The 12,458-nt window shown below is 31.7% G+C and overlaps 1 protein-coding gene across 1 annotated transcript in view; it reads left to right on the forward strand.

Annotated features, from left to right (window-relative positions):
* The window catches only part of LOC132561399 (serine-rich adhesin for platelets-like), a 37,618-nt gene that overhangs the window by 1,136 nt on the left and 24,024 nt on the right, over positions 1–12,458 (forward strand). The window contains exons 2-7 of the mRNA XM_060226125.1: positions 396–1,022; positions 7,532–7,825; positions 8,199–8,282; positions 8,775–8,888; positions 9,674–9,784; positions 11,683–11,745. Coding sequence (XP_060082108.1) covers positions 396–1,022; positions 7,532–7,825; positions 8,199–8,282; positions 8,775–8,888; positions 9,674–9,784; positions 11,683–11,745 — 1,293 coding nt within the window. The remainder of the gene's footprint in view (positions 1–395; positions 1,023–7,531; positions 7,826–8,198; positions 8,283–8,774; positions 8,889–9,673; positions 9,785–11,682; positions 11,746–12,458) is intronic.

A 12,458-nucleotide genomic window follows, 5' to 3' on the forward strand; every position in this document is an offset into this window, starting at 1 on the left:
ACCTTACAACTTTGACATGCAGTTACACTACATAGTCAACATTTATGTTTAAATGTTCCTAGCATCTCACATTGGCAGAATAATGTAAATTTATGTCTAAAACACAGTCGAGAAATAAGAAAATTTCAAATAGTGTTACGGTTCAGAATATTCACATGTACTTGATTTGGCATTTCTTTCGATAACATTGAGTTTCCTCGGTTTCGTCTTAGGTTTACACATTTAGACACTAAGCATCATTGACGAGTCCTAGAGGGGCGAAACAGCTGTATGGCGCACTTTATTTGTAAATTCGTATAAAAAGGTGTAATCCTCTAGTGGTTCCATTTTGCGATCATATTGAATGTGATATTTTTGTTTGAATTGCTGCAGATGTAGTTCTGTTACTTTTACAGCGTTGAAAGTGAGTGGCCAAGAAATCAACTATGTAAGGCCAGCACTGACATCTGCAGTTTCACCTTTAAGATTTCCTGGCTTCACAACTATCGATTCTCCATCATTCTCATTAGTTCCCCGACGAGGACAAAGCTTCGCTACACAATTTCAGGCATATCAAAATGGCAACATGCAACTTCAACATTCACCAATTAGTCAACGCATGTCCGTATTCTCTACAAATCCAACAATATTTCCTTACCTTGCAAGACCGCGTGTTCACGGATTCATGGCACAGAATGTTCCGGGATTACAATCCAGCACAAACGTACAGTTTCCTGCAGTAAATGCCAGGGCTATACCACCTACTCAGAATGGCGGTATGTGGAGAGTAGCCATCCCGACCAACTTGAGGAATGCTATTCAAGGCACATCATTGACCGGTGAAGCAAGCCAATCTCAATCCGTATCGACATTACAAGGACTTGCATCTGGATCAGAAATTTCTGGTCAGATCGCTGAACAGTCAAGAATAGATTCAGACAACGACTTGACACAAGGGAAGGAAATAAAAAGTTTGGACAAGGAAGCTAATGCACATGTCGCTAGTCGATCGAGTACAGCCATGAAGATTGTTAAACCTCAAGGTATGGCAAATGTATTTTCAATGATTGCTTAGTATTTGGTGTCATGATGTCTTTTTCATTGTAGTCAGAATCGGCCATATATTGCCTGTACAACTTCTAATAGACAGCAAATGTGTCCCTTTTTCAACGCTACTGTAACAGCCATATGTCACGACGATATATAAGTGCAACAAATAGTATATAGCACTAAGACATTAAATCGGTCTGCATCCCGCTACAACATTTACACATAGGAACTAGTCAAAAATCATCTCTGACATATTCTTAACAAACAAGGATTGTATATATTTCTTCCCAAAATTAACATTATCGAAAAGTCGATGATCAGCCGAACAGAGGATACTTCTTTGTCTGACACTGGATATATAAAATGTTATGGGGACATTACTGATACTCCTCCCTTTCACACTAATAGGGCTCCCAGAATAATGATAAAAAAAATAACACAATAACTTTATGTAGTGTCAAATTCAGAATAGAGGTCTGTTCATTCAGTGCAATAGACTTGATGTGGATAAAAATGGAAAGAATAAAGCAGTAAAGCAGTCAATGACGAGAGTCTAAAACTAATGACGCAGGTTATAACAAAAGTCACTTTGCAATTTTGTTGGTCGTTATGCTTTTCGTTGATTGTAGTAATATGCAAAAACATTGCAAATTCAACAACAATCTTGAAATCTAGGAAGGCGGTGTCACGTTAGAGTGACTATCATTATATATAGCAAGATTCTGCTCAACGGTCCGTCATGACTGAAAGCTTATACAGAAGCTATACATATTTATATACCCTATTAGGAACTGGACAAATTCTATGATAATGGTAGCATCTCAGTCTCCGATGTTCCTATTCCAATACATCATACATGTATAATGTCATTTGCTACATCTGTTCATGGGTACAATATACCAGGATGTGTACTGAGACTACGTTATATAGATAAAACTATTAATAAATTAATTCTTTGCGTCAAAACAATTTACAAACTCTGCAGCGACTAAATGTAGATAATCTTAGATAATTCTTGCTCTTCATCTCTGTATAAGTGAAGTCCAGCCGATCACAAAGTAAAGACAATTACAGCACAATCAAAAATATCGTCAACTCTGTCCATTGATATGAATATGATATCATGTTAGATTTCATAGAAAATTATACCAAAGAGTCGGTGAAACGAGGGCAGGCAACGCTAGGTTTATTTTTCTCCAATAACTTGATCTTTGTCTACAAACATTATTGCATTTCCTGTCTACAAAAATAACTGGGCTTAATCGATGTTGATGGAAACCATACCTACACATTATATAGTCTTTCAAAAAAGGAGCATTATTGGCAGATAATGCATTAGTATTTTAATTATTGAGATTGTACATCAATTTTAAGAATATGTATCCTAATAGTTATACTGAATTACCAAACTTTACAAGAATCCATATCAACAGCGTTATTATTGCTAGCTCGTTTAATTATTCGACAAAAATGTTTTCTGTTCGTTCAAAAAGGGGAATTAATGGTATTTTGATTTTACAGAACAACAAGTTTTTGACCAACCTTCTTCACTTTCTTCTTAATAGTATTTCTACAATAAGAACATTTACACCTCGTTCACTGTCATATCTCATTTGAAGCCTAAGGGATATGTTCGTTTTCTTATATTGAGAGCGTTCCTTTAAAAGAAAGATGGACGGCGGTACATCTGTATAGTTTTAAAGTCCGTGTACTTATCCTGTAGACTCCGTATAAAGCTGTCTTTTGTTCAATTTTTACCATCTTTTCATCTGAATTTGAGTTTGATTAAAATTCTGTTGGCATGTTGGCATTTTCTTTGCTGTTTTACATCTAAATTAATTTTCATCTTGAAAGAATTAACTAGAAGTCAGGTTAATTTTCTTACAGTCATAGATTTGTAAGAAAATTTACGGAAATTTAAAACAATACCACTGGATGTAATTGGGTATTTGAAAAGGTCCATAATAAGACTATCCATACTGATTGACAACCCTGCTTTCTCTTTTCTTTCATAATACAGAAAGACCACTAATTTTGAAACCAATTGTTATAATTATATTGTGCATTAAATGATAAAGACGGGCAGTAGGACGAATAGAAAATTTCATGCTAGACCGATTTTAGTATATTGTAAGAGTTAGTTTAGGTCATGTATAACAAGGAAATGAAACACTTATAATTAAACAGGAAACTAGTAAAACATAATTAAATGCGATAAAAGTCAATTAAAATGGTTGTTAAATAAGTGAATGCTAGTCGCTGGTTGCTTAGAATGAGAATATCTAAATTAAAAAGAATTAAAACTCAGTAAATCTGTCATTAATCAACAACTGCACATCATTTATACATTGACATGGTTATATCTGAGAGCCAATGAATCAAATTTACTAATATTGATTTATGTTTTTCCGCTTCCTACATACGTGTATGGGAATGTAATTAATAACATCATCAAAATCAAACAGCGGGGATCAATCATTCTTATATAAATCAGTTCTAGTGAACATAAGTCACGGTGCATCTGACTTAATTAAACTTAGCAACTGTTACCATTGTGCAGTTTTGCGTCACAAGTCCGCAAAATAAGGCTACAATTAACGTTAAGCGCCCTGCTGAATGACATATCCTCAACCACTATTAACTTACATTTGTCATCAAATATTCAAATCATGTTTAATATATATTACTGCTTTCATGCTCCAAAGCAAATGAAATTAATTGCCAATACTAAAACATCAAAGTAGAGAAAAACGCTGACAAATAAAACTGACCTAGTTCATTATATGACTTACTGTTGACATGTTTCATAAAATAAAACGATGGTTCTAAATATAGGTAAATGACTTGAAATACTGGCGATAACAGACGTGTTACTGTGGTCAAATATGGTGGCATTTGTCAAATTATGCTTGCGCTCCCTTTCATGGGGTCCAAATATTATTTAAGAGAGCAGAATTAAAACATAAAAGTTGTAATATCATATTCTAGATTTATTACTAGAGTAGGACTCATTTGGGATGATAAAAAGACAGACCTTAATTTTTTATGGATAGATCACAAGTAATAACTGACATTAAAGAAACATATCATAAGCTAGAGATATAAGGCGATTTTACTTAGAAATTCATGTTGTTTTTGTTTGCCTTTTTAAAAGATTGATGTTTCTGTTGTTTTGTACAGGTTTTTGTTGTTTTATGTTTGTGTTGTAGATGTTTGTGCTGCCATACATTTGTTTCGTAGAGGTTCATGGTGCTTTCTGTTTGTTTTGTAAATATTCATGTTGCCGTTCATTTGTTCCGTAGTTTTTTATGCTAATTTTCTGTTTGTTTTGTACAGATTCTTGTTTCCATCTGGTTTATATTTCCCCGATGGTTACTGTTATTGCCTTTTCTTAAATATGAGTTCCAAATACGTCTTGATTTATGGATATGAACCATTGTTTGAATCTTTATTTGTTGGTTTTTATTCTACACGAGTCCAAACATTTTAATCTTTCTCTTTCGTATACTAATGTCTAGTTATCGTTAACGACAGATTTATACATCAACTCCATAACTCCGTGTTACATTAGGTGTTACACCAAGAAATAGCATCATCCTGTTATCAATATTTGTCGTAATCGTTTAAGGAAGAACTTTTTTATCAAACAAATACATCAGACAAAATCAGAGTGTACTCAACATATTTTCGGTATTTAATGTTAGGAGAACCGTATTTTGTATTAAAAATCAATGACATAAAAATAAAGTTAATCCATTATATTCTGATTACGGAACACATTTTTGACGTTTATAGTGGACTCTTTTCTTTGATATTTTCTTACGCCTCTGCATTAACCAATTAAATCTGAGTTAACAACTGACGTCGTTTGAAAATGCCTAGCAAAATGTTTGTTTCATAGAGGGTTAAATTTAGACAGCTCCGATAAACATTTTCCAAAATTGTAATTATTTAAAAGACCAACAACCGTATGGTACATTATCTGCATGTACACGTTCTGATTGATGTTTAAAGTATTATCATCGTCTTTAATTGGAATAATTATCTATACTAATTAGTAGTACAATTGCCTATACCTTCTTACAGTATAATTATTTATACGTTTTAGCAGTACAATTGTCTATACGTTTCAGCAGTATAGGTATCTAAACGTTTAAGCAGTATAATTATCTACTCTTCCTAAAAATATGATTATTTATACGTTTTAGCAGTATAATTATCTATACGTTTCAGCAGTATAGGTATCTAAACGTTTAAGCAGTATAATTATCTACACTTTCTAAAAATATGATTATTTATACGTTTTAGCAGTATAATTATCTATACGTTTTAGCAGTACAATTGTCTATACGTTTCAGCAGTATAGGTATCTAAACGTTTTAGCAGTATAATTATCTACACTTTCTAAAAATATGATTATTTATACGTTTTAGCAGTATAATTATCTATACGTTTTAGCAGTACAATTGTCTATACGTTTTAGCAGTACATTTGTCTATACGTTTCAACAGTATAATTATCTATACTCTTTAGCAGTATAATTATCTTTACTTCCTTACGGTATAATTATCTATACCTTATAGCAGTTCAGTTATACCCTTTATACTCAGTATTCACATTGTGATACAGATGTACTACATTTGTTAACCCAAGAGAAATAGTTCGACCAGTTCATTTTTTATTGTATATTACGCCCACTATTTTGTGTTTTCATTCCATTGATCTTGACATTTAATGCGCATCAACTCACATATGTCATATTATGTGTTTGATTGACAGTTGCTGAATCACCAAACATGTTAAGGAAATCAATATATAAATACGTCCTTTTCGAAAGAATAAATTCTTTATTTTTTAAAAGGCGTTGTTGAATATATTATAAATCAAAACAGACAAAAGACTATTGAGAAAAGAGACCAGAGTTGAGTTTTATTTTATCAAAGGTATTAGATATAACACATCAGATGTTATCAAATCGCTATCAGGCTACGTGACCTGTTTGAATATTTTTCCAGTTGATCTTGACACGCATTGGTTTAAAATATATTACCACGTGTTTTATTTCCTCACCTGTTTATATTTAGTGTGTCACTCTAGGATAATAATTCTCGTCATGACTGTTGTAACCAATACTAATGTGGCGAGTGGTAACGTCATTGTCACTGGCAACATCCCGAATATATTGTAAATATGATAATATTCGATTGGTTAAAATGTCACGATTTTAATTTGACAATATTTTATCGCTATTTTCACGGATAATATGAAATGGAGTACGAATTTCACCATCAGTTTTATGTCATAGTACCTCATTTCCGCGACTTTATTTTCTTCTTGAAAAAAAAGTAAAAAATACACCTTGAACTAACAATCGTTATTAACGATACAAAATACATTAAGATTTACAAGAGTACAGAAATGTAATCGCTTACATGTTTTTTTATGTAAGATATCTTATATTTATATATTAAAACGCAATGAACAGATAAGCAATGAAATGAAATATACATGCATCAAAATCAAATCGGTGATTTAACATTTCAGCAATCTTGATACAATAATCCAATGTGTGATAATCTGCTGCAAGATTGCTTTCGCCGTAAACACCGACATTACAGATGTTGCAGATTTAAGAGAACAATGTGCTTTTCATCGGTGATAAAATATGTTAATGTATATATCAAAGTATTTTACATACTGACTACAAGTTCCATATTGTTTACCTGTTCAGCATTTTGTATCAACATTTCAATGTTAATTTTCACCAAATAAGGTCAATGGCTTTAAAATAGATTTTGAAGTATGTCATACAATCTAAAGCTTCATATTCTAGATCTCAGGTGTGAAAGTTTAATTGACAGTCACGAGGAGCTAAACGAACCACACGCTAGTATACACATCAATCAAATTAACAGGTATTACATTTTGATAATTAAAACGTCACGCAATTCAGGCGTGAGTTTCCTTAACGGAAATGGACATATAATGGTAAATAAAAGCACGAAGTTAAACTAGGAAATAAATTTCAACACTCGCTTGAGAGTAATAAGTAAAATGTTAACGGTTTAAAGGGTTGTACATGATAAATTTGAATAAAGTATTTGAATAAAAAATCAAAAATAGGTTCTGTATATCCAAACAGAGGATTAAACTTCCTCCTACAGTTAATTTGTCTATCTGGGACTTGTCATTAGTGCTTTGAGATTTTCTCTAGTGTTAAATATTCAAATATGCCTTGCGTAACAATAGACTTCGATACTTGGACAAAGTCTAACAACAATGGACCAGATAAAGCCAGACATCTGCCTACGTATTCACACTTCCCATAAATGTAAAATGTCATTTAACCACATTGTCTTGAAAAGAATTGATAGACAAATAGATTAGATAAAAATGACAAAAAGGAAAAAGAGAATCTTTCTCAAAATTTACAGCGACTTGCTTCTCATTTGGGTGATCATGGACAGCTTTTAATATCATTAGGTTTTGATATATTTTTTAGCTTCAGAATCAAGCCGTCGAAAGATAAAAAAGCGTCAGGAACTGAAATTGAAGCTAGAAAAACTGCGGGCACAAAGAGCTGCAGAGAAGGCTAAAAAGGCAGCGGCAAAGAAAGCAGCTGCAATGGAGGCTGCTGCAAGGGAGGCTGCTGCACAGAAAGCTGCACTGACGGCAGCAAATAAAGCTGCAAAAATGGCTGCAAATATAAAATCTACAGAACAAACAACAAACAAGGCTTCCTACACATCAGTGCTGAGTGCAAAAGCGCCGAAAGCTACAACGAGCACAATTCCACGTATGTTTCTTACTTTGCTAACGAGTTACTTCAATACTGGATCAAATATTTGTGACAGAAACATACTCAACAGGGATTCTTAAAACTCCTATTCCTGCCAAACTTTCAGTCAGCGAATATTTGTAACTCACAAAGGAAAATTATACGCAAGAATGTAAGACACTACGTTGTCAAAACTGTCTCAAACAACCCTTTTTTCTTGTTCTATATTAAAGATTTTGAATATTTTTATTTGAGCCAAGACCATTTTGATTTTATTTACGTATTTCAACAAAGTTAACTCATCTCGAAAAAATGATAATAAACATGAACAGTGATTGTTTTGCAAATTTTCTTCGTGCAATTGATTTTGTTTCTAATTCTCGTTTTTAAGGGAGTCAAACATCCACTTCCCATTCAAGTTCTACAACCGTTTCCAACACCATGAATTCATTAAAGAATAGTCTTAAAGATGGAGGTAATATCCTGTGATTTCATGCTTGGTATCCATTAAATGTTATTCGGAATATAATATATTAATATGATGTTTTGAATTAATTTCAATATTAAACAAATTTATTTCAAATCGAAATCAATAAATATAAAGTAACGGAATGAAAAACTCACAAATAACAACAGTTTTATTAAAGTTTTATTGAAAGACAGACGTTCTCTAGAAAAGTATTTGCAATAGGAATTGTTGAAAGTCATGACATGGTGGCTAATTTGACATTCAGAAAGTGATGACATACACGAACTATCTTTCGTTTTCTGTGTTTTATGATACGTTCGTTTACGAAATGAATTGTTAATAAGTGCAAAACTATTTTACGGTCTTATCTGTGAAATTGTGAAATCATGATTTTGTTATCCTCAAAAGTACGACAATGTAAACGAAGAAGATCGACAATTGGAAAAATGTTATTTTCTTATTTACAATGGAATATGTTTTGATCTTATTTTGGTTTAGGACTAAATATATCGCCCCAATACCTTACCGAGCTCATGAGTCTTGGTGATAAGCACGGATTGGATGAAAAAACAACCAGGAACGTAATAAATCATCTCCTGAATTCTATCAGAGGTAGGAACTTCCTTTCTATACGATCAGGTGTTTTGTCATGATACATTCGATGATATCATTATGTAATGCAGTTTGAAGCCCAAGTGTTGTTTCTTGGATAACATTTCTTTATAATGAACATGCACACTCCTATTCCCCACTCAACTGGCAACGTTAAACAGAACCGAATATATAATTATATGTTACTATTACTGATTAATGTGATCACAGATGATAACCGAATCAGGCAACAGGTCAATTATGATAACTCCTATGTATAGAATGTGGTGTGGTGCGCATGGATATCGGTCTATTGTTGTAACAATTGTCGAACCTTGTTATCTCGATGTCGGCGAGACCATGGGAAATCTCGAGTTATTCGAGTTATTGATTTTGCTGTTATATCTGTTCCTATTCTGTTTCATAAAAAATTAAATTGCTGTGATTGATTTAAAATGTTGTGATTTACAGGAAAAAAAGTTTGGTGACTTTTGTGTTATTTTTGCGTGTTTAAACAAATGATATATGAAATATTTTACTGACATTCTGGAAATAAAGACCTCTAAGTGTCATACTGATGTCTTTAAAATATTTACTAGTTAAAGAGGACCCAATATGCATTTAGTAATGTTAACCTTTGAATTAAGGCATGCATAGTTAAAAATATTTGTATTTGATTATTTCCTTACAAGAAATGAAGAATAAGATGATTTGTAAATATTATATATCATTATGTCAATATACAATCTACCGCTGAAGCACTGTTAGAAAAAGATTAATGTTTCATTTTTTATTTTGCTTTTCAGTTGGAAATTTCGACTTCCGCAATAGATTATTTTCTGCAAAGCAGGAAGCATCCTTCAAGCAATTACAGGAAAAGTCAATCAGACTACTGGCTGCTTTAGCTGCAGGTTCATGTAAGTATTGAAATGATTAATACATGATAATGATGATAACAAGAACACGTATCAGGAAACACCTCTACTCTATCGTCTAAAACTATATAAACAAATACGACGTAATTGTTGTGATTCTAAGTAGAAACATTCGTACATTGATGTTTCTGTATTTTTGTTTTCAATTACTAATTATGTAATATCGTACACATATGTAATGTTTTTACTTTATCATTATAAAGTGCAATATCTATAAACCGTTTAAGGTTTAACTACGACATCACACAATTACTAGTCCAATGTTATATAACGTCAGATCGTTGAATTAAGATATTGCTCAATACCATATGGCTTTGCGTTACTAGGACATGTTCAAATTGCTACTCGTGTTACGTCCGATCTGGCTTTTTTTCAATTATTTACCAACGAAACAGATGATATACATAAATACAGTTGTACATCTAGAAAAAAAAACATAACGTGCCGGCAATGAACCAGAAGACACTTACTCCTCTGGAACACCTGGTCTTGTTATCACTTTTCTTTTTTAGGACTCAGAGTGCAGTCTCACGAGAATAAAATCTATAAACGCCTTAAAGCGTTTTGCAAATATCTCACCTTTTCCTCCTTTAGTTTTCTAGAATCAGTCATGTGTAAGCGATTACCATTTTGAACTTAATCATAAATTCAAGATACAGGGCCGAATTAACAACCAAGATACCGAGACAAGTATTCTTTAAAAAACTAGTTACAAGCAAAATGTTTCTGTTATTGTATATTCCATACGCTAAATAAGATTAGAGTTAAAATGTAAATGTAGAATTTAATTTGCATGTGTTTACGGTCAAGCTGGCATTATAACGTTGTTTGTAAAACTTACATTAGGAAATTCTAAGCTTCCTGTTGACGAGGTCAATATGTCAAGGAACCTTTCATCACAAGAATTTTCTTTCGCTCAGAACAAGTGGCCTATTGATGTACATAAAGCCCTTTAATTAATTTTCATACATTTTAAGTGCAAACCAATTAATCGGCAGGCAATGTGGATGACAACTTCATAAATATTCCAAACATGAACAGTCATGATCACATGTTCTCCATTTTTCTTTAGTATGTCTATCAACATCCGAACATCGCTTTTTATAGAAAAGTGTATTCATAATTGTACGAGGATTAAAAATCTTATGACAGTGATGTATCATGATTAGATAAAACTCTGCACAAGCATATAAAAGCAAGCAAATTTTCAGTTGTCATGCATGTCATTTAACAAATATGTTATTTATGTATATTCGATAAAGGTCAAATTCTGGATTTTTTCCTCGCGGCATTTTTGTAAAAGGGAGGTCTTAAATTGAGTAGATGAAATCGGATTTAAAGCATACAAAACAAACAAAAGAGCAGTTATATAACTTTTATTTAAAAAAGAATTTTAATTCTGATTAATGAAATGAATGAAAGATAATTATGAATTTGCTGATATGAGCATACAAAATACAAAAAAAAAAAAAAAAAGAAAAGAAAATTGTGCTGGTTTTTCCACAAAGACTTTAACAACCTGATTGTTATTTTTCGGAATATCTATTCTTAAAATTAAATGTTCATATTGTATAGATTAATTATATATATGCCACATTGAGTAATTTTTCTAACTTCATTTTGGCAATTAAACAATCTTTAAACGCTTCCCTATTTGGAATCATAGTTTGATAATTAATTGTATTTAATAGACTTATTGTATAATTCTCATAAAGACTTTATCTATGCATAAATTATTTTTTATGTGATATCTGTTTAAACAAAGGGCAATAACTCAATCGCATGTGAAACGCAATATAATCCGTTTTTTTTAGTAAATTACCGTTTAATGTTAACGCAGCATTTATTTCACAGAGGTTCAACGTTTGCTTGTTTTACAGCTTCTTCCTCGCTACCAGCAAGAACTGGAGTAGATAGAAGCCATCAATCGAAAACAGAAGGAGGTAGGAATAATAGAATATAGTAAAATATGTTCATAAATAAATAAATAGATATATAAGATAAAGTGAAGAATTTTAGTTGTTTTCAATTTTCATTTGAATACGATATACATCATAACATAACTGGAGATCTAACTATGGTTCTTGATTTTTAAGTATTTATATTACAATGAGATATATATCATTTCATTAATATGGTGAGGTGATTATAGACATAATCATTCTCAAAAAGATTTCGTTCATTTTCTATAAATAGTAAAATCACATATTTCATGTAGGTGTATTGTGTCAGTAAAAATGATTCAAATTATAAATTTAATATGAGTTTGATATTAAGATGTTATATTGCAGGTTATACAATTTTACTTTAATAAAATAATATCTATATCTATATATAACCGTTTAATAGACCCCGATTATACAATAATTACCATTGATATATTCCTAGATGGACACACTCTTACATGCTATTTTAATCACTATAAAACACGATTTAGAGAAAAAAATGAATTAATGAAATTTGAATCACGTGGATTATATCAAAAATATTAAGGTTGTATATTCGGGGCCTACATATTTGTATCAATAATATAAGTTGGTTATTTTCGGTCATTTGGTTATTGTGATGCATCTATATAACATGCCTCAATATAACATGCTTCATATTTTGCATTGCACTTCACATTGGCTTTGCAATTTGTATCATTAATATTATT

Source organism: Ylistrum balloti, unplaced genomic scaffold, assembly GCF_031769215.1.
Source record: "Ylistrum balloti isolate Yb309-2 unplaced genomic scaffold, AGI_CSIRO_Ybal_v1 Utg371198, whole genome shotgun sequence".
Lineage (NCBI taxonomy): Eukaryota > Metazoa > Mollusca > Bivalvia > Pectinida > Pectinidae > Ylistrum > Ylistrum balloti.